Consider the following 23582-nt stretch of genomic DNA (forward strand, 5'->3'; position numbering starts at 1 on the left):
CATAGTATTAATTTTGTTGAATTGTTGATTGAATTTGTATGGGATAAACTGTTGTCTCAATCAAGATTAGTGTATTGCATTTTGATTATGTGCTTTTTTGTTGTACTCCATAAACTGCTATGCGGTGCTGAGAGTCAATCTCAAGATCTCATGAAATCAGGAGGGAAACTCTAAGGGTCTATTCTGATTTACTAAACTGAGCTGAACTTAACTAAACTAAACTGGAGAGAGGAAAATTAGGAACTGAACTGAACTGTTTATAAGAGAAGGAAATTAGGAACTGAACTGAATTGTTTGAACTGAATTGTTTACGAGAGAAGGAAATTAAGAAATGAACTGAACTGAACTGAAATTAAGCTGAAAAGAACTAGCCCTAAGTCTCTAACCACTTAGGATATCCCTCATTATCATCCGAGAACAGAATATTGCATATGCCAAATTTTATTTAATATCGGTAATTTTAACATCGAAAATTTGATTAACAAGTATTGCGATGAATATGAAACGAAAGTAGCATATTGCTCGTAGGCAGCATAAATTTGCTTACCAAAATTTGGTACAAGCACGTGGACACAAAACTTCCATGAGTGCGAGTAAGTGTACACACCTAAACCTGAAAGCGTACAACACAAAACACCTTTCCTTTATTCTCTCTCTATTTTTTTTTTTTTTTTTTAAATTTCATTTTCAAAATACTAGTAAAAAAAATCAAAAAAGTTGATTTTTTAAAATTAATTTTTTTTTGATGAAATTATAGTGTACGCTCCTATCTCTTTACTCTTCTCCATTTTTTAATTTTGTTTTTTTTTTTTTTCCTAATTTTCTCTCTCCTCGCCGGCAACTAGAGAGAGAAAAATTTTGAACCAAAAAAAATTTGAATTTCCGAAATTTTCGAACAAAAAATTAATTTTTTCTCACATTTTTCTTGCTCCCATTGCTCAAATTCAGATCGAGCTTCTGCAAATTTTTGTGCCCTAGAAAAAAATTGTGTAATATCTTGTGTACTGTTACATTTTCTGGGTAAATTATGTCGACGGAAGATGAGAAGTTGTTGAAGGAGGCGAAGAAACTTCCATGGGAAGATCGATTGTTTCACAAGAATTGGAAGGTTCGAAATGATGCGAACATCGACCTTGTTGCATTTTTCGACTCAATTACCGATCCTAAGGACACTCGTCTTCGTGAATTTGGTAAATTTTTTAGGGTTTTTGATTTTGTTTTAGTTGATTAGATCTGATGAATTTGGGTGTTTTTTTGATAATGCATTTGAATTTTGGGTTTGGATCTTGTTGTGTGAAATGGGGTTTTTTTGAATTTTTTTTTTTTTTTGGTTGGGAATTTTTCAGGGCATTATTTCAAGAAAACAGTGACTGATTCTAATGCACCGGTGCAAGAGAAGGCGCTTGATGCTTTGATTGCTTATTTAAAAGCTGCAGATGCGGATGTTGGAAGGTGGGTTTGAGTTAAGGGAGTGAAGTTGTTGGTTTTGGGTTGTTCATTGTTGGTTTGAAATTTATGGGCAATTTTTGTTGGTTTTGTGTTCATGATTTAGGTATGGCAAAGAAGTATGTGATGCTGTCGTTGCGAAATGTCTTACCGGTAGGCCGAAGACTGTGGAGAAGGCACAAATGGTGTTTATACTCTGGGTGGAGTTGGAGGCAGTTGAGGCTTTCCTGGTATGAAACTTTCCTGTTTAGTTTCTATTACGCAATTGAGTAGCTGGTATTGCATTTTGTTTTGTATCAGTGAGCTACTTTCCTAGTGGGAGGAATGAGGGCTAAGATAGATTTTTGGAGCAAAAGCGTGTTGCACTATGGCCGTGCATTTGTAAACTTGTAATGCAGTATTGCAGTGGTTATTTTAGGAATTGCATTTTACTAGCGTTTGGCTATGTACCTTTTGCAAGTGACATAGAGACTGTTTCTGGTTTTATTTACTCTGGAGTTTTAGACAGCAGTGTAAGCTTCTTAGCTAGTATATTCATGGTCAGCTTTTTTAGCAGATGTGGTTCTGTTAGTTGAAAGCTTATCGTCTTCTTTAATTTTTAAAGGGGTCTGAAGCCTGAGTTTAGGCTCTCATGTAATCTATGGAAAAGGTTTGGGTGATTGAGTTTCAATTTGATGGAATATATATGTTGGGTTTTCACGGCTGAGAGTTTTGAAGAGTGGTATGTTGAAGTATTTCTTGCTCTTATTTCATCTTACTCAATTACGTCACTATATGGGATGGCTACAACATTAAGTTTTGATAATGTCCTTCCCTACATGGTTTTAGTAAGTTTTAGGGCGTAGTGTTATGGCCTTATGGGTACTTCGGCCTAAATGTAGTGTTATTACCTTTGTATCTATCTCAATTGCTATTACTATAATATGCTTTTTGTTAAATTACAATTGTAAAAAACTTCGGACAGCAAATGTACCTTTTGTTAACAATTATCTGGAAAAATGGTACCATATATTTAATATATTTTGGAGGTAAGAGAACCCAATTCAGGAAAGTCTTGAAAGGTTAAAGTTCATATGGAGGAAGAAGAGATAAGATACCAAGCTCTATGAGATAATGAAGAGAAAATTGTATGAAATTGATGGAACTTGGGAATAGTTTAAATACTAGGATGAAAGAGAGATTTAAAGACAATGGAGGTATTCCTTAAATGCTTACACATCATTCATGAAGTTACCAATGGCTAGACAGTAAGACCTCTTGCACCTTTACTACTCAACCACATTTTATTCTTCTATATACTATCTCAGTGTCAAATTCAAATTATTTGCAACAATAAGACATCTTCTACTTACACTTTATGTCAAGTCGTTGCAAATTATTTGCAACGGAGGTAGTATAAGAGTAAGGCCCTGTTCTCTTACGTTGAAATTCAGTTCAGCTTAGCTCACCTCAGCTCCTAATTTCCTTCTCTTATAAAATATTCATTTCAGTTCAGCTGAGCGAGTTCGGTCAATGAGAACAGGCCCTAAGCCTAGTCTCTAAGCTGCGCCTAGAAAACATCAAGGAAAAGAAATTGCAATGTCTTGGATTTACCTTAGTCTAAAAGTATGTATGTACATATTTCGAGTATTCTTTTGATTTACCAAGGAATGTTTAGGTTACTTTTAGCCAATTCCTCGGGATGTCAACACGTGGAAGCTCCCTTTGCTACTATTGGACATATTCATTCTCTTCTTTTCTTTTTGTACTTTTCCATAAATAATATCTTGACTGAAAGGTGCATTTTGCAGAAAAATGTTACTCCCTCCGTTTCATAATGTTAGTCTTATATACTGTTTTGGGCGTTTCAAAAAGATCTACCCATATTGAACATATTTCATTTATAACTTGATTTTTTTGGAATTAATTGGTTGTATATTGATGACATGACTCTAAGTAATGAAATTTTTACCTTAAATTTTGCAATTATGACTTGTGCTTTCCTAATAAAAAATGAGAAAAAGTTAAATAAGGTAAATTAATTATGAATTATGTTGTACTTTAATGTTAGATTCTAAATGTATTTCTTTTCTTATTTTATGTGATTGATTCTATAGGGGACTAACATTATAAAACGGAGGGAGTAATATGTTTTAACCCAAATTTAAAGAGGAATTTTAAGTTTATTATTTTTAAATTTTTTTTTGTAATAAACGGGGTATATTAAACAGAATTTTATTGTTGCTTTATGTGAGTATTGAGGTCTGTGTGCCTCCTGTGCCAAAGTGATAGCAACTCATCTTGAGTTTCTAAATTAGTGTCAAACTTCACAATACTCTGTTTGTTCGAGATTGTATGTTAGTTATGGTGAATAGTTAAAGAAAGTTTTTCTTTATCCCAGGAATGAACATTTATATTTAATCTGGTTAAAATTTATGACCTATATGTACCCTATCGCCTATATATGCATTTTAGAAGTACTTTTAGGGCCAATCTGCCATCTCATGTTCACCTAGACTTCTGTCTTTGATTCCTAGTAGCTCTCTATGTCTTTGGAGGGGACTTTGTCCTTTACACTTTGTACCGTATGATTATGACAAAATTTGTATTTTGAATTTAAGAAGACACATGAAGCATCATGGGTTTTCTAGGAGCTGCTTATGTTTAATCATTGTAAAAATTTTTTTTCGCATGTATGCTGACTAAAGATGAGGTCTTTGAACTTGTTGCAATACAGAGATTGTGATTAAGCAGTTAGGTCAATTTGGCTTTTAGTTTTCATGTGCAAATTGACTTGTCCTGCTGGCTTTAGTCTGTGTAATAATTGTCTATGGCATTATGTCTTATACCAATTATTTTGATGAGAGTTGTGATTTTGAAGCCTGTGGACTTTCTGTGTTATGATCTGACCTGTTTCGTTTTCTGGTCTTTTGTATTCAATATTTTCATGTACACAAAATGGATTTAAGCATCAACTGGTATTGCTGGTGAATTGTTGAATGCGCTTGTAACTTACTCAACAATGATGCAATTTTTTAATTTCTTTGGCACCCCATTTTTTTCACCATATGTGGTTGTTGGCTTATGTCAGCAGAATATGCTTGTTTCTTTTGCGCTTTCTAGCTATAGTAAATGACCTTGAAAACTCTGCATGTTATCTCTCTCTAACGAATCTTTTATTTATTTAATGCAAGGATGCTATGGAAAAGGCTATCAAAGCCAAAGTGGCTAAAGCTGTTGTTCCTGCCATCGACGTCATGTTTCAAGCGTTAAGGTTAGTGGGCTATACTGCTTGTGCTTTATGTATCATTCTGGTTTCGTTATTATGCATTTTCTATGCTGTTTTCTTGGTTGACTTTAGTTTCTCTTATGCTTACAATCTATCTTATCTTTGGGGTGTAAAATAGTGAATTTGGGTCCAAGATTATACCTCCGAAAAGAATTCTTAAGATGTTACCAGAGCTTTTTGATCATCAAGACCAAAATGTTCGTGCATCCTCTAAAGGATTGACCTTAGAGTTATGTCGCTGGATTGGACAGGACCCAGTCAAATCCATCTTGTTTGAAAAAATGAGGGATACAATGGTAAAACTATCTATATATTACCATACTTTTTTCTGTGTACTTTTCGTATCTAATATGTTGGAGTGATGATCTATTTTTTTTTTTGGGTCTCTAGAAAAAAGAGCTGGAGGCAGAGCTTGTCAATGTTACCGGGATGGCGAAGCCCACACGAAAGATAAGGTGATGCTAGTATGCAATTTGATTTTGCGCTTTCTGATTGTGACAAAGTGTGTAGGGTCAAAAGTGATTCATTATGCTCATAGGCTGGAATTGTCTTAAATCTCTAGATTGTATCATAGATGCTCATACCATTTCCACTAGTTTCTCTGAAAATCTTAATTAGGCTGTTTAATTTCTGTAATATTCTGATTGCTTGAGGCTGGGATCGAAAATATGTCCTTAAATTGAGCTGTGTTTGATTTTTCCGAATTGTCCTGAATTTGAGTGTATACTTGCCTGATGGTACAAGTGGTGATATATTTGTCAAGCAAGGTTTATCTTCCTTTATTTGGGTTTTCTTTCAGATATGGATTTTGTCTTGAAATTACACTCTTTCTGTCATGGGGTTTCTCCCCATTATCCTTCTCCTGATTTCATTTCCTTTGATCATGTATCTGTTTTATTTTTAGTTTTGGCCATCTGAACGTTTTTGCTCGTATTAAAATTGTGTTGCTCATTTGATTTATGTAGTTAGATACCCTATTTATATCCAAAACAAATCCCTTGATTCCACTGCATCTAATCTCAATTGACAATTTTATCAGGGAGGTAAATATTGGATTTACAGCTTCCTGCATTTATTGATTTACCAGAATTTATAGCTACCTGACCACCTGTGTGTTCAGCATGAATAAGGCTTTTGAATCCGTAGGCAAATTGATTGTCTGTGAATATCACGAATATGAACTTTGTATCCGTAGCACATTTGCTGAATACAATAATGACATTCTTTTTTATTATCCATGTAAATTCAGATCTGAACAAGACAAAGAGCCCGAACCTGAGGTTGTTGCTGAAGTGGAAAATGCAGGACCGTCAGAAGAATCTACATCCGATGGTATGCAATTATATATGTTAATTATTACTGTCCTTTATCATGTACAACCTCATATCGAATACTGTGTAGTCGGTGAAACTAGCAAATAAAAAAAAAGGCAAAAACGTTGAATGGGTAGATGATTTTGTCTCCTGTACTTTCATTTGGTGCTGTACTGCATCAAACAGTACAATAATTCAATGATATATGTCAAAAATAGAGTAGTGTATGCCATGTAGCTCCATATAATTACCATTAATGTTGGCTTGCTACTGTGTTGAAATTGAAGGAAGCTTTTTGGTTTCAGCTCCACAGGTTATAGATGAATATGAGCTAGTTGATCCAGTGGACATATTAACGCCATTAGAGAAATCTGGATTTTGGGATGGAGTGGTGAGTTATCTTATACCATTTTGTTCTCTTTATAAATGTTGGTTCTATATACTATAAGTGTAGGGTTTTATCATGTCAGTTTCTTATTGACACTTCAATCTACTGTTTGGTCGCTTTATTCTTTGGGAGGGTTGTGGGAGACTCATTGTCACTTCTGATTTGGTTTGATTAGAAAGCTACTAAGTGGTCTGAAAGAAAGGAGGCTGTTGCGGAGTTGACAAAACTTGCTTCCACCAAGAGGATAGCACCAGGTGATTTCACTGAAGTCTGCAGAACACTCAAAAAGGTTGGTTTGACACCTCTTTCTTTCCTCTTACATATTATAAGTCCTTATCATTGACTGTGCTTAGTCTCTTGCTGCTTATCATGTGTGACTATGAAATGTCATTGCAGTTAGTCACAGATGTAAACATAGCTGTTGCAGCTGAAGCCATACAGGCTATTGGGAACCTTGCGCGAGGCTTAAGGGCACACTTTGCTGGGAGCTCACGCTTTTTGCTTCCTGTTTTACTAGTAAGATATCACAATTCTTTCTGGAAGGTCTTTTTGGTTTTTTTTTTTTTTTTTTTATTTATTTATTTTTTTTTTTATTTTTAATTTTATTTATCTGCTTACTGTCTAAGGTTGGTATTGTTATAATGAAGTGTGCCACCATGTTGACTAAACATATCTATTCATGACTCTTCCGTGTTCCTAACTCCACCTAGCCCCCCTCTTCTGAATATATATCTGTTTGTGACCTTGTGTAATGTGATTGCCTTGAAGATATAACTTCGTCTTTTCTGACAGGAAAAACTGAAGGAGAAAAAGCCTACCATCACAGATGCTTTAACTCAAACGTTACAAGCCATTTACAAGTCTGGATGTGTAAATCTCGTTGATATTGTCGAAGGTAAATTTTCATTTCTAACTTTTTAATTTTCCTTGTAACGCACAGGCAGATTTGATCGTCTGTAGACTACAATCCACAGGTTCAGGTATTGTGAATTTGTGATACTTGGGCCAGCTTTTTGGAACATTGATGCATTACATTGTATATGCCCATTTAAACCTACAAACTGTTTATGTTTGAGGTCAATTGCACTCCAAGCAGTGCAGAAAAACTGAACTTATTGATTAAGTTGTATAAATTGTAGTCAACTTTCCTGGTGAAGAATTTCTGCATTCTTTTTCTTTAGTGACTGCAGTTGGGACTTCTAGAATTTCATTCATTGTTGTGATCAAATTAATACACAATACTAATGGGTTCAGTAAAACATCTAGAAAAGGAAAAATTTCTTAGATTTGTTTTTCTTTCCCCAGTTTTAGATTACTTGGGGTGATCAGAGGGGCCAACATTATCGAAGAGTAAAGAATTGGCATAATATAAGTGTGTTAGTAATTGTGTAAGTTTACTTATTAAACATGGAAAATGTTGGGGTGAAGGAAGTATGATTTTCTCTTTGACAAATTTCTTTTTTTGTTAATCTTCCCATAAGTGTTCATATACCTTAAATTTTGGTTAGCTATTGTAGATGTTGTCTAGCAGTCAATGTCCATCTTGTGCTCGTTTCTGATTCCTGATTATTTCTTCAGATGTTAAAACGGCTGTGAAAAATAAAGTTCCTCTTGTGAGATCGTTGACTCTAAATTGGCTCACATTTTGTATTGAGACCAGTAACAAGACTCTCATTCAAAAAGCTCACAAGGATTATGTTCCCATATGTATGGAGGTCAGTGACTTTAATTGGTGACTATATCTGGTGCTTATTTTGTATATTTTGTGAATAGCTGTTTAAGTTATTTATTTTCATACTATTGATACCAGTTGCTTGAATTTGGATCAGCTATAATTCTTACTGTTCTAATCTTATGATGATTTTCTTTGTGTAATGTGCAGTGTCTTAATGATGGGACTCCTGAAGTAAGAGATGCAGCCTTTTCTGTTTTGACGGCCATAGCCAAGGTGAGTATCTTATGTTCTAACTTTTCTTCAGTCTTCTAGTGAACATGTTGCAAAGTAGAAACTGAAATGTTCATCTCTTTTTCATGTTTAGTTGGTAGGTATGAGACCTTTGGAAAGGTCACTAGAGAAACTCGATGATGTCCGGAGAAAAAAGCTTAATGAAATGATTGGTGGTTCTGAAAGTGGTCCACCGGCTGGTGGAAGCTCAGGTCTGGTCTTTCATTTTTAATTCTATTGTCCTTTGAAATTGGATGTCCTTTGTATTAACTTCTTATTTTGATTATCGCATGTCAGTCAACGTGCAAGTCTCAAGTGGATCTGCATCTGAGGTGTGTTTTTTTTTATATTATTTATCTTTGTGTTATATCTCCCTTATATTGATTTGTGCTTTTAGCTGTAGATGGTGCCCTCTCTCCCAATTCCAAATTGTAGTAAAATGTATTGCAAAAGCGTTTTTTTGTTTTTTTTTTTTTTTGTTTTACCCATTCCACAATAACAAACATCTCCTCTTACACTGCTAATACTTTATACAAGTACACACTTGTATGCGTTAGTTAAATGCTTGCATTATCATGGACAAGTTTGTAACTTTGCCTTACTTCCTCTTCCATTTCCCCACTACCTAAATTCTTGTGCACTCCCCCCATGTTGCAAATTTAGGGTTTGCTTGGTTTGATGTAAAATAGTTTCATGGAAAATGATTTTCCTTTGGTTTGTGAATGGGTCGAAAACAATTTTCCTATGTTGGAAACTTACACTCTTAACGGTGGAAAGCATTTTTCTTATCAAAACAAGCGAAGCCACATTTTCCTCTCTCCTCCTTACCTCATTTCTACTTTACTCTCATCTATATCACTTTTACACCTATTTTTAATTTCTCTAAACTTTTCTCACAAGGAACCAAACAAAGAAATACTTATTTGCAATTGTAGTTTTCCATGAAACTCAATTTTTTTTTTTTGGGAATTGTTATACGTCAAACCAAGCTGAGCTTAAAGGAACATAGGTAGCATAGTACTTTGTCTATTACCAACTAATACAAAATGAGAAAAGAGAATGAGGACAATCTGTTTTTTAATTATTCTTTTGTAATCGAGTCGTCTATGAAAGTTGGGGGGTTTTCATTGTTTTTTGGAGTATATGGCCATTATTACTTCAGTGAAGTTAAATTATAGGTGTGTTGTCAATTTAGACTGGTGTTTTATGTGTTGTGGCCTGTAATTTCTTAATAATTAGTCTATGGTAGACAATGATTTTCATCTTTATATAATTTTCTGAAACTAAGATACTTCCTCCGTTTTCTTAGTTGCATCACTTTGCAAATTGCGGATTCCTAGGCAATGTTTGAAGATGAGATAAAAAAGTGGACCCATGTGAGAGATAGATAGAGTTTATTGTCTAAAAAGGAAAGTGATGCAACTAATTTGAAACTTCCGTTTAGGAAAGTGATGCAACTAAAAAGAAACGGAGGAAGTATATACTTTGCTGAGCATTGCATTGTATTATTTAAATTTACGTTTCATTTTCAGTTTACTTGTTTTAGTGGGCTTATCTTTGCTTACAATGTTACACTGTTTCTGTTGTTGACAGGCCTCATTTGTTAAAAAGTCAGCAGCAAGTATGCTGAGTGGAAAAAGGCCTGTTCAGGCAGCTGTGAGTGTTCTCTTTCATTTGAATCCATTATTTAGATTAAGTTGTAATTTTTTCTGCTATGTGATTTTTTAAATTCATCTGGTTTGTTTTTAAATTTTGTTAGCCTGCTGCCAAGAAAGGTGCTACATCAAAACCTGCTGCCAGCAAAAAAGTTGATGGAGGTGGGCAGCAAAAAACCGTGAAAATTGAACAGGAAGATGTTGAGGTATTTTTTTCTTTATATCTTGATGAAGTTCCCTGGTACTTGATATAAAAAAATGTCATTTACCTGTGTTTGTCCTGGTGAGCAGCCATCAGAGATGAGCCTTGAAGAAATTGAAAGCAGACTGGGTTCTCTTGTACAAGCAGAGACTATTTCTCAATTAAAGAGTACTGTATGGAAAGAAAGGCTTGAAGGTTTAATTCTATTTAACCTTTATGTGTGGCATTATAATCAATCTTCCACTTGCTTTCATGCTATTTTCATTTGTATCTGATCTTGCTTTGCTTTTTCTCTGTCATAGCTGAATTTAATGTTTTTAGTGGTAGCTGTAGTGTGTTATTCTTTCTCATTTTTTTTTCCATCCATATCCACGCAGCAATTTCCTCATTGAAAGAGCAAGTGGAGGGCATTCAGGAACTTGATCAATCAGTGGAGATTTTGATTCGTTTGTTATGTGCTGTCCCTGGATGGAGTGAGAAAAATGTTCAGGTACATAAACAAATTTCTCATCTTAAATAATCACCTGATGGATTACACTGATCCAAAACTTTTTACTTGAAATCATATTTATTTTACAAGTAGTTTTCTGTATAGCCAATCTATTTTTTGTAAAAGAATGCACATCCAATATTTATTTGGAGGAAACATATAGGAATGGTATGGGAATTTTTGTAAACAGTAAAGATAATTTATTTGCTATGTTAGCCATGTGTTAAAGGGGAAGCGTGAGAGAGAAACTACTGTTCTATTTTTCGACCACCAAATCCCATCATCCCAATGCTTTGCCACAGAAGCTGCATGCCTGCACTGATCGTCAACCACTGCCATATGCCTGCCCCAAGTCACCAGACCCTGTTGCGATGAACCCCACCATTCCTACTTCCATCATACCAACTCACTTGTATCAGTTGTATGCATTAGATGACCATCAAAATTGAAATCACCAGCAACAGGTAAATGTTGGTGGTGGCTTAAAGTCAACAAGTTGGAAGTTTTCTTTTGGGTAGACTTGTTTGTGAAGTTCTCATGGGCAGAGAGAGAGAGAGAGAGAGAGGATGAAACAGGTTTTGGACTGGTAGGTTGATGAAATATAGTGGGTGATGTATTTTTTGAAATTGAAAATGGTTGGAGGTTAAAGATGAAGAAATAGGTGGTTTTGGGTGTATGACTTAGTGGGTGTTTGATAAAGTGGGTAATTTAGTGTGTGGTTAAATTAATTGATTGGAAGTTGTAACTTAATGTTTAGCTAAATAAATAAATAAGGATATTTAATACGGGGGAAGTAGTATGTGGTAAGTTTTTGAGGTGTTGCATTTATTTTGAATCTTCCCTTTTCAGGAAACTGATCCTTTTAAAAACACAGGGGAAATATCCTTTATCCGGATAAGTGGCATGACATAACTATTTAACAAAACCTTATTAATCATCCATTTGTCATATTCTGACAGTTCAGTTATTGCTTTTTAGCCATCTCTATATGGCTAAAAAGAAATTACTGTTCGTTCTGAGTATGGCTAAAAAGCAATGACTGAACGTTCTGAGTGGAAGAGTGGGTTCATGGAGAGGTTAAACGAGGTAGAGGGAGACCAAAAATGACTTGGTTGGAAGGAGTTAGGAAGGATATGAAGCATATGGATTTGCATTAGAATGAGGTATTTGATCGTAAGGGATGGAGGAGGAAGAGTTTTGTAGATAACTATATGGAATAATCACTTTTGGTTCATAAAGCCAGCCTCACTTATGGGATTAAGGCTATTGATTGAATCGATAAACCAATTAAGTCCAAATCTCCAAAAGGATTTCACTTTCAATCCTTTTATTTCCTTCTAGATCTTATATAATTTACATGCAAGAGCTGTAGAAATACAAGTATTAAATATGTTGGTCTTCCCTGATATAAACGTTATATCCAATGACAATTAGTCACCACAAATTTTCACAAATTCGAAGTTGTTGGTTCCTTATTTCATCGACGTGAAGACACTTGGCACATGCTATGGTGTAGACATACTGCTGTTGTCAGTCTTGTCACCTGTATTTAGATTGTCTAAACACACTACCTTTAGTCCCTTGTGTTCTATGTAGAAGTTGCTAACAGAAATGGGGAATTGATAAGACTTGTGTGTATAGATTGTGTATAGGCTAGCTACTAAGCTACTAGTAGATAGATTTCCCAATCTGCCTCTCTTTTCTGGTAAATGCAGATTAAAACCACACACACATTTCTCTTAGCGCCATAACAAGTCAATTAAGTGTTAGCTTATATTGGATAGTGATTTATTTGAAATCGCCTATCCATAAACGAACATCTTAGCTTTGAGTCTTAAAATTTAGGTAGAGTAAAAAGGTTTTAAACCTGAATCAATATAGGAAACAAATAGATGAAAGGGCTGTACTCTGGAGCTTCCTGACGCTAAAATTAGCCAATTGTTATGATCAGGGTAAAGAACAAGGAGTATAGAGTTTGCTGTTTGTTTATCACTCCATAGATATCTGTATTAAGATATATCAAGAATTAACCTACCACAACTATATTGTTTAGTGACAACTCTTTTGAATATCACAGGTCCAGCAGCAAACTATTGAAGTTATTTCTTATGTAGCATCAACTGCTACAAGATTTCCCAAAAAGTGTGTTGTTCTTTGTCTTCAAGGTGAGTGTCTTGTTACTTTTGGCTTGCATATTAGTTTATTGTTGCTTTGCTTGCTAGTGATATCCAGAGATACAATTTTTCTTATTCTGTATCTCTTTTTGATTGATTGTCTGCTTCACAGGTCTAAGTGAAAGGGTAGCTGATATTAAGACCAGAGCCCAGGCGATGAAATGCCTGACTACATTTTCGGAAGCTGTTGGTCCTGGATTTATTTTTGATAGAGTAAGTAGTTTCTATCTTCATGCTCTGTATTCGTTTCCCACCGGCAAAACTTTTCTCATGCTCTTGATGTTGTCAGTGAAGGATATTTGAATGAATGAAGTGATTTCGTGCTCCCTTTTCTATATGTTATATGCTTGTGTTTTAATGACTTTCATTTGCTGCAGTTCCCACTTATGGGATTAAGGCGTTGATTGATTGATTGATTTCATTTGCTGCAGTTATATAAAATTATGAAAGAGCACAAGAATCCAAAGGTCCTTAGTGAAGGCATTCTATGGATGGTTTCTGCTGTTGAGGATTTTGGTGTTTCTCTTTTGAAATTGAAGGTGATTATCTTTCTTCTTAAACATCCTATGCAAGATTAGGTTGTTATGCCATGAAATATTGAGTTATGATATAGTTTTCTTTTGAGAAAAGCTATTTTAATGTAAATGCTATTTTTCTTTTGTGAAGGACTTAATTGACTTCTGCAAGGAGACAGGACTACAATCAAGTACTGCTGCTACTAGAAATGCCACAATTAAGTTGATTGGTGTCTTGCATAAATTTGTTGGCCCAGGTGATTATAGGCTCTTCCCTCGTCTGCATGCTTTTTTTTGTGAATGTGTGAAGCATTGGAAAAGTGCTAACTAATCTTATTGCAGACATCAAGGGGTTCCTTACAGATGTTAAACCTGCACTTCTCAGTGCGCTTGATGCAGAATATGAAAAAAATCCTTATGAGGTATGTGCATTTCGCTATTCCAATCCTAATGTATTTAGTTTGCAGGATTTTTTAGATTAGTGTTACCTGGCTGCAGGGACCATCTGTAGCTCCAAAGAAAACAGTAAAAGCTACCGATTTGTCATCTGTTCCTGCTGGTGGCTCAGATGGTTTACCACGTGAAGATATTAGTGCGAAGATTACACCAACCTTGCTGAAAAATTTTGAAAGCCCTGATTGGAAGGTATGTATTAATTCAACATTTCAATTTATGTATTGTCAATTTGTCATTGATTTTGTAGCGTTGTGCTTCAGAATTTGCCTTATTAAGATATTGAAAGTGCTACCATCTTTATGTTTTGATAATATCCAGATACGCTTGGAATCCATCGAAGCTGTAAATAAGATTTTAGAGGAGGCCAATAAGCGTATTCAACCCATTGGAACTGGTATCACTGTGTTATTGCTCATGGCTGCAATCATGTTTGGATTTTCTGTTGTACTTTTAGTTGGCAGTGTCAGTTGTAATTTCTTCCCCCTTTAGTTGTTTATGATTATTATTTTGACAAACAGGAGAGTTGTTTGGTGCACTTAGAGGCCGTTTGAATGACAGCAATAAAAAGCTTGTGATGGAAGCCTCTTCTACCATTGGTGGTGTTGCTTTTGCCATGGGTCTTCCAGTTGAGAAAGCAAGCAAGGTTTGTTTGTTCATTTTTTTGATATTGAATTTGCTGGAGCTCTATCTGGGCTCTTTCCAATGACTTCAGGTTTTTTTGTGCATTCTTTATTGTTTTGTATGTTTTCTTATCTAAATTAAATTTGATTGTGGCTCTTACAGGGAATTCTTTCAGATGTATTGAAATGCCTTGGTGACAATAAAAAGCAAATGAGAGAATGTGTTTTGACAACTTTGGACCTGTGGCATGGTGCTGTCCATCTTGATAAAATGGTTGGTCTAAGATTATGACTATTGTTGGATTCTTGGGTAAATGGAAAGAAGCAAGAATTAACTGAGCAGGAAATTGTTGTTAATGCTGTTCTGTGAGTATAGGTACCCTATATTACTGCTGCTCTTTTGGAATCAAAACTTGGTGCTGAGGGGCGTAAGGATCTTTTTGAATGGCTATCTAAGCATCTTTCCCTGATGAATGACTTTCCTGATGCAGTGCAGCTGCTTAAGCCAGCTGCCACTGCCATGACGGTATTCTTTGACCATTCTTTTTATGGTTTCTGTTTGTTTTTATCGTGGTCAAATTACTTCTTGTCCTTTTTTTATTGGAGGTCCGTTTACCCTTCTGGATTTAATTTCAGGATAAGTCATCTGATGTTCGTAAAGCAGCTGATGCGTGTCTTTCAGATATTCTAAAAGCTTGTGGTCCAGAAATGGTGCATTTTTAGGCTCTGCTTTAATGTTCTTTGATCAAGAAAGATTTTTGATTTTGAAAATGGATTTGTTTTCTAACAATCATAGCCTTATTGCCTTCTTAGGTGACCAAGAATTTGAGAGATATTCAAGGCCCGGCTCTTTCTCATGTTGTTGAGAAGCTAAAATCTTATGGGGGTGTTCCAGGTGTGCCTTTATAAATTTTATCTCATGTCTGTAAATAATTTGTTGAGTTTGTGCTTGAGTTTACTAAGTTTTTCTGCCATCAGACTTGCACGATTCTGCTCAAGTTACTTCTACTACATCACTACCTAAGGGCAGCACCAGACTTGGTAAAACTAGCTCTAACGCTGCTGGGGAACGTGCACCTAAGTACGGAGCGAAATCAGCATCATCGGTGTGTTACCTGTTTTTGATTATTGTCCAGCTTTCGCAGTTTTATTTTACTTATTTTGTGGGTTCGATTTTTGAATGACTTTTGATCTTTCTACAGAGAGCTGCTCCTGCACGGAGCTCAAGAGCCGAGTCCATGATGTCTGTTCATGATATTGCTATCCAGTCTCAGCCATTATTAAATATTAAAGATTCAAACAAGGTATTTCACCGTTGAGGTTATTTGTTTGTATTATGTTGCATCCCTCTATTACGTTAGGGGAGTGATAGTATATGCGGTTATGATTACGTTCTGCAGGAAGATAGGGAGAGGATGGTTGTCCGCCGGTTTAAATTTGAAGAACCTCGTTTGGAGCAAATACAGGATCTTGAGGTTAGTATCTTCTTAACATCTTTTTGACTTTAAAGTAAAACCCAATTTCACTTGGACACATGTTTTATTGGGATTAGTGAGAAAATATGGTGGGGTTAGAGAGATCTTGTTGATTAAAATTGAACAAAAAAAAAAAGTAAGTTAATGGATGATGGAGACGACCAAAGTGAGACATGATGCTTCTATTTAGGGACAAGGATTTTTTAGGAGAAATGGGCTTATTATTTGGGGACAGAAGTAATATAATTCTCAATCTAGTTAATTGGTGGGCTAATATGTTGAACTATTTGTAAACTGGCTGTTTTGTTGCAGAGTGGGCTTGCCAAATTTTTTAGGGAAGATCTGAATAGAAGGCTTCTGAGTACAGACTTCAAAAAGCACGTGGATGGCATTGAAGTGTTACATAGGGTGAGCTATGTTCTACTCTGTATCAAATGTATTATGTACTGTTGGGATTTGATTCTTATATCTGGTCTCTTCCAACAGGCACTTCCAACCATTGCAAAGGATCTAATTGAAGTTATGGATATAGTTTTAAGGTGGTTTGTTTTGCGATTTTGTGAATCGAACACAACATGCTTATTGAAGGTGTGGTATTTGCTCCCTTCATTTGATTTGAGTACCTTGAGCATTTTTGCTAATTCCTTGTATAGTAACATGCTCTTGCTTGTGGAATGTGTGTGTAATATCAGGCATCTCTAATAGGCAATTCCCCTTTTCTTAATGACAGGTCTTAGAATTTCTTCCTGAATTTTTTGAGGCATTAAGGATTGAGGGGTATGCATTGACTGAAGCAGAGGCAGCCATATTTCTTCCATGTTTGGTAGAAAAGGTTTATCTTTTCTCTTTTTATTAGAGATTCTTTTTTCCTTTTTATTTTATTTTATTTTATATGTATCTAGATGTTGTGAAATTGATGAAGCATGGAACATTCCTTCATTTTTGTTTCATTGCAACTTTCTTACAACATGAAGTGAATGATTTGGGACTGATATATGATTTTGCTGACTTTAGATTTTTGTTTTTTTGCAACATATTTGATGTATTCCAGTTCAAATCAGTATAATCATTTGGTTGTTATAGTCTCTTTGTGTTTCATTTGAAGGCATGTTTCTGTTGGATGAGAACTAATTTTGGCCTCTTTTTTAATCTGTAGTCTGGACATAACATTGAGAAACTACGAGAAAAAATCCATGAGCTCACTAAACAAATTGTTAGTATATATTCAGCAGCAAAACTTTTTCCTTACGTCGTGGAGGGTCTACGCTCAAAAAACAATCGAACACGTATAGAGTGTGCAGATCTTGTTGGTTTCCTTCTTGACAATCATGGAGCTGAGGCAAGTTTTGGTCTTTTTAAAAAAATATGTAGGATTAGTGTTTGATTGGTGGTGACATTGATTATCTACTTGTGTCTTTTTCACAGATAAGTGGGCAGCTGAAAAGCTTGCAGATTGTTGCGAGTTTAACAGCTGAACGAGATGGTGAAACTAGAAAGGCTGCTCTGAACGCGCTGGCCACTGGTTACAAAATTTTAGGTATCAATGCTGAACTATAAGTTCATATACATTTGCAGCTCCTTAGTTGTTTGTCGTATTTTTACAACTTTCTCCTGTCTTGTGTAATCCTGTAGAGTTATGGTCCTATGGATCATTGGATCTCCATTTTTTTTTGTGAGATATGTCACCCCCTATTCCTCCATCCTTGGCTCTGTTTTTTTAATTTGTTTTTCACTTCATCCCAAAAAAGGCCTTTTTTAACTTTGTAGGTCAGAGTTCCAGCTTCTAAAACTTGAATATTAGTGGAGATTTGTGTGCAAACGGAATCACTAGATTTACACACTTTTGCAAAAGGGTACTCTTTTTTTTTTTTTTTTTTTTCGTGTGTGACAAAAGATTGCAAATCAAGAAAGCCTTTATTTTTTTTAGGTAAACAGAATACGCTCTGAATATCATGTTGTCCATTAAGATTCCTGAACTATGGAGATTTCAGTTTCTTAATTCCTCCTATCATTATTGGCTCTACAATCAACAAAGAAAAGTGTTGTTCATCTTTGAATTTATTGTGTTCTTTATAATTATTGACTGTTCCGTCTTCTAACTTGGTCATGAACATGATAAACATTATGTAGGATACAAAGTGAATTACAGGATAGTTCAGCTCTTCCAGTCCATCTGTAGTCATGCTTCTTTTAGTGGAACTGATTTATAAACTTCATTTAGTCCAACAGTTTTATTTAATGGAGAAGAATTTTAGTGGAGAATGAGATACCCTTCAAATTTTTGTTTTGTGACACTGTTCCTCTTACAGGTGAGGATATTTGGAGATATGTCGGGAAATTAACAGATGCTCAAAGAAGTATGATAGATGAAAAATTTAAGACAAAGGTGAGGATTGGATCTTTCGTTTTATGGTAACTGCCTTGTTTGTTTTAGCTGATCACATAGAGCTTTTCTTTAGGCTCGTGATATGGACAAGAGGAGGGAAGGGAAGCCTGGAGATGCAAGGGCTGCTTTAAGACGTTCAGTCAGAGATAATGGGTGAGGATATCCTAATATTCATCTATGCGGCTTTACTTTCTTTGTTTCTTATGATGTACTACTTGTCACAATGGCTCTATAGCAAAGGGTTATCTAACGACTCCATTTGCTTCGCAGTTATCGATACTTTTGTTTGGATAAGCTTTCGTTTTTCTTTTATATAAAACCTAGTTCAGATTGCTTTTTGATGTGATTTTTATCTTTGCCTGATGGCCTACATGAAAGTATAGAGTTGGAGCCTGAAAGTTTTTGAGGTTGGGAGATGTATGCTTTGTGCTGAGTTATTTTTGTGCCAATCTATACTACCTGTGACGCTGGGTGGGCTAATAAAATATTCCTGTACCAGTTTATATCTGTTCATCCTCTGGTCATTCCAGTTTATCTTATGTTTGCCACCCTTATATTATGTTTTAGCTTATGTTTTACTCTCTTCCTCATTTTTGTTGTATTTGCACCGCCTGTATCTTCAATTTTAATGCATACCATTCTTTACCTGGCCCTTAGGTTCTAACAGGTCATTTTTCTTTCATTGCTATCCTCGTCACACTTTGATTGGTTAATTGCTGAAGTAAAGCTTAAATATTTACTTGCTTAAATTTTTGTATGAACATATTATAGGTCTGATATAGCTGAACAGAGTGGAGAAGTTTCAAGATCAATTGCTGGCCCAGTTTTTGCCAGGTATTCTCCGCTTTTCTTCCTTTGGGCTTCATCCTATCTTCTGTGCTGTTCTTAAGTCTGCTCAATTTTAAATTGGCCATTTGTTTGAATTGCCTATTTTAGGGAACCCTATGTTCATCCTGAACTCCATATGGATAGAAATTCATTGCCTCGAGTGCATGCTGGTGTTAGTGGTCCTACTGACTGGAATGAAGCACTTGATATCATTGCACATGGTGCACCGGAGCAGGTACTTGTTATGCTTAAATGATCCCTTAAAAAAATTCCTTAATTTTGTTGTTTGATGTACAATAAAGAAGGCCTTTATGTAGCTCTGATTTATAGCATGTGTTGAATATATATATTTGTACTTCTTATCCATGCTTGTTTCTTTCATTGAACTCATCTTTCCTGTAATGTAATTTTGTGCAGTCTGTGGAAGGAATGAAAGTAGTCTGCCATGAGTTGGCGCAAGCCACAAATGATCCTGAAGGAAGTACAATGGATGACATTGTCAAGGATGCAGACCGACTTGTCATAATCTTAGCTAATAAGGTAACTGCAACGGATTAAGCGTGAAAAGATTAAGATAAGTCGAAGGATTGTATTTGATTAGCAAGAAAGCTTGTAAACGGTAAACATGGCTTTAGGCCATGACTCTCAAGGGTCTATTACAATGATTTCTGAATAGTTCTCTCTCTCCTTAGGCTACTCTATTTATACTACTTGCACTACAAGCATTTGGCCTATTGCCTTGATTGCTAGTCATTACTACAATTTGTCCTCTAGCTAAATAAAAAGTACTCTGCCAATCCTTCTAACCGTTGCTGCTGCTGCTCATGGTGGGGGGTATGCTTGTTGCGTTGTTTGTTGCTGCTGTCTCTGTCCTTTCCTCCTGCTGTAGGTCAGAATGCGTTGTGGTGGGTGTGAGTGTATTGCAGTAACTCTCTCCGTTTTCTCATGTATTGCAATTTGTACCAGGACATAATGTTAGCAGGTTTGTGATATTATATCAAGACAAGTGGGGTGGGGGAGGGTATTTGGTTTATTAAGAAATATGAAGAAATGATAGTGAAGTTAATAGTTTATTAAATGTAAGGGATTTGAGAGGTGAGGTAATAAAAATGGAGTGGGGCCCATGAGATGAGAGAGAGTATTATAATGTACGGAGTAATAATTCATCAGAAATAAAAGTATAACACTTATACTGATCAACTGAATTAGGAGTGTAACAATTGATATTTGAGGGAATATTGGTTTGCATTCTGTAATTTCTGTCAATTCTTAATTTCCTGCAATGCAACCCTTAATTTTTGTGATTAATTGAAACAGGTTGCAAAGACATTTGACTTCAGTCTAACCGGGGCTTCTTCGAGGTCCTGTAAATATGTTTTAAACACACTCATGCAGGTGATTTTATTTTCTTTTCTATGGATATTTTCTTGTTGCAAGTTTGCAACCCATGCTAGTTTTTATGTCTATGTTTTTGTTGCTCTTCTGATGGTTTTTATTATGCTGCAGACATTTCAAAATAAGACTCTAGCTCATGCGGTCAAGGAGAGCACCCTTGATAATCTCATTACTGAACTTCTTCTTTGGCTGTTGGATGAACGGGTTCCCCGCATGGATGATGGAGGCCAACTTCTGAAAGCTTTAAATGTTTTGATGCTTAAGATCTTGGTATATATGAATTGGCCTTTTTTGCCATTGTTTCATCACCTTTATAGTGACCTATCTGAAAGTAATGTCAATTTTTGTAGGACAATGCCGATAGGACATCATCATTTGTGGTGCTCATTAAGCTACTAAGTCCAGTGAGCTCCTCAAGATGGCCAGCACCTGCAGTGAATGAATCCCTGAATGTTAGAAATCAGAAATTTTCTGATTTAGTTGTCAAATGTTTGATAAAACTAACCAAGGTAATTTTCCTATATTTTGCTCGGGTGGGTGAAAGCCTTGGGTTGCATTGAGTGTAAGATTTGCTGCTCGAAAACACCCAGTGCTGTCACTTGTTTTTTTATATTCTTTTGTTTAATGTTCCTCTAAAAAGACATTTTTAGTATAGTAACTATCATCAACAATCTTTGTCCCTCTTAAATTTCATCATGAATCTTTTTTTTTTTTTCTTAATTGTTCTCTGCTACACTGCACTTTCTTTGGATTTACTGAGGGTTGAAAGATATCATTTTTTTAAATTGCTTATTCCTACTTCAGGTTCTTCAAAGCACTATATATGATGTGGACCTAGACCGCATTCTTCAAAGCATCCATGTGTACCTTCAAGAGCTTGGAATGGAAGAAATAAGGAGAAGGTATTTTTCCCTCTTTTAGTGTTAGCTCTGGTTTCCTCTTATTTGAGGATTATACTCACTTGTCCTTTTTGTTTTCTCTTCTTTTTGATATAATTCTGTCTACATGAAGGGCGGGAGCTGATGATAAGCCTTTGCGTATGGTTAAAACTGTTTTGCATGAACTTGTAAAACTCCGGGGTACAGCTATCAAAGGTCATCTCTCCATGGTTCCTATAGATATGGAGCCTCAACCCATTATTCTTGCATATATTGATTTGAATCTCCAGGTACTGGAATATTGCTTTGCATATAGGGTTTCTAGCCAGTTGTCCAGCATGTGATCTGTCTTACTGGCTTTCACATGTTGTGCTTAGTTCCTTATTTATAATTTTACTATTTTCCTGTACTAGACTTTGGCAGCGGCGAGGATGCTTACCCCCACTGGACCTGTGGGCCAAACTCATTGGGGTGACTCAACTGCTAATAATCCATCTTCTGCCACTCATTCTGCAGACGCTCAGTTGAAGGTAATGCTGGCATCAATGATGATGACATCTGGTCTTTTATGCCTTAAATACATTCAACTGTGACTGATTATGATATCTGGGCCATATGTCTCTTGCAGCAAGAACTGGCTGCAATATTTAAGAAAATTGGAGATAAGCAGACTTGCAGTATTGGTCTTTATGAACTGTATCGCATTACACAATTATACCCTAAGGTAACTTTTGTGCACCACTTGGTTATCTCCTACTGCTTTGTTTTCTACCCATTAGCCTCTTTCCTTTGTTTGCATTACACAATTGCTTGATTTTGCTCAAGTATTATGCTTCAAGCATCTTTATGCTCACAATCTACTCTGTAGGTTGATATCTTTGCTCAGCTCCAAAATGCCAGTGAAGCATTCCGAACTTATATTAGAGATGGATTGGCACAGGTATGCAGCTAATTCATTATCATCAACATTAATTATAATTGTGGTGCTGTGCTCATATGTTCTTTGCTGCAGATGGAGAAGAATGCAGCTGCCGGAAGGACACCTTCTAGCGTCCCATTAGCAACTCCACCTCCATCATCACTGAATCTTTCATCGCCAAAATTAGCTCCTTTGTCGCCTGTACATACAAACTCACTTAATGATTCAAAATCTCTGAATACGAGAGTTGAGCCAACAAGTTTTTCCTTACCCCCATCATTCAGTGACGATGAGAAGACAGCCAATGCAATTTCTAGAGGTTCAAATTTTGATCACCAACAGATTCTAGGGGACCAAAGAAGTGACAGACTGGCAACAGGAGGTAACTTTTTTCTCTCTCTCTTGCTTCTTTCATTTCTTTCATTTCCCCTTGGGTTGATTTTGGGAGATGCTGTGTGCATTGAGCAGTTACTACTGGGACATTAGATGCTATTAGAGAAAGGATGAAGAACATGCAGTTAGCTGCAGCAGGTGTAAATCAAGATTCTGGAAACAGGCCCTTGTTGCCAATGAATGGTAATGTCACTCATAATCAAGCTCAGCATGAGCTAGATGATTCAGCTGCTGACAACCCGGTTCACAGTGGAGTTCTTCCTATGGATGAGAAGGCATTATCTGGGTTGCAAGCCCGGATGCAAAGACTAAAGAGTGGGTCATTTGATCATGTATAGGACAGTAAAATTGAGGATCACGATGTTGAATGCCTGCTTTACCATCTCACATAGTGCAGATCTTGTTCAGTGCCTTTTCTGGGCAGACCTCTGTACACTCTCTCGGATTTTGTACATAAAAATGTACTCAGGTTTAATGGGAAGCTTTACTCGAAATGGTGGGTGTTAACGGATCTTTTAGATTGGTTTCCCAGAAAAGCTTGTTTAGGAATGGCTCATGGTATACTGTTAGCTGTAATCTATTCAGCTGTAAAAAGCCCGAGGTTTGTTCTTGGGTGATTGATGAGAGACTAATCGGCGAATAGTATAAGAAATTTTTCTTCCGCTAACCATTGTGTGCAATGATTCTTGTAAACCTTACAGCTTATCATTTTGTGTATGATAATTGACCTTATCTTTTGTTACAGTCACAGATGTATCTTTTTGATGTAACTTAATGAAAAGTTTTGTTTTGTTTTGATGTAACTATTTCTTTTGGGCAATTTTCTCCACGGTATT

The 23582-nt window shown here is 35.9% G+C and overlaps 1 protein-coding gene across 1 annotated transcript; it reads left to right on the forward strand.

Annotated features, from left to right (window-relative positions):
• The first annotated feature begins 781 nt into the window (after nt 1-781).
• LOC145612610 (protein MOR1-like) lies at nt 782-23544 on the forward strand. The gene is made up of 54 exons (XM_081667946.1): nt 782-1190; nt 1347-1452; nt 1553-1676; nt 4620-4699; nt 4833-5010; nt 5105-5169; nt 5964-6046; nt 6333-6418; nt 6591-6704; nt 6812-6931; nt 7208-7310; nt 7994-8130; nt 8298-8363; nt 8455-8572; nt 8658-8692; nt 9954-10016; nt 10120-10221; nt 10307-10412; nt 10595-10707; nt 12785-12872; nt 12994-13094; nt 13313-13420; nt 13548-13653; nt 13739-13818; nt 13895-14041; nt 14171-14246; nt 14371-14495; nt 14636-14746; nt 14849-14998; nt 15109-15183; nt 15286-15367; nt 15451-15578; nt 15675-15776; nt 15873-15947; nt 16260-16355; nt 16434-16535; nt 16678-16779; nt 17104-17286; nt 17373-17484; nt 18257-18333; nt 18407-18486; nt 19105-19167; nt 19270-19396; nt 19579-19701; nt 20479-20556; nt 20668-20826; nt 20907-21065; nt 21361-21458; nt 21568-21724; nt 21848-21964; nt 22063-22158; nt 22303-22374; nt 22447-22735; nt 22822-23544. Exons 1-54 carry the CDS (start codon nt 1028-1030, stop codon nt 23082-23084), a joined length of 6069 nt encoding a protein of 2022 aa, XP_081524072.1. The 5' UTR covers nt 782-1027; the 3' UTR covers nt 23085-23544.
• Nucleotides 23545-23582: the final 38 nt, after the last annotated feature.

Source organism: Chenopodium album, chromosome 24 (assembly GCF_948465745.1).
Source record: "Chenopodium album chromosome 24, dcCheAlbu1.1, whole genome shotgun sequence".
In the NCBI taxonomy this organism is placed as follows: Eukaryota; Viridiplantae; Streptophyta; class Magnoliopsida; order Caryophyllales; family Amaranthaceae; genus Chenopodium; species Chenopodium album.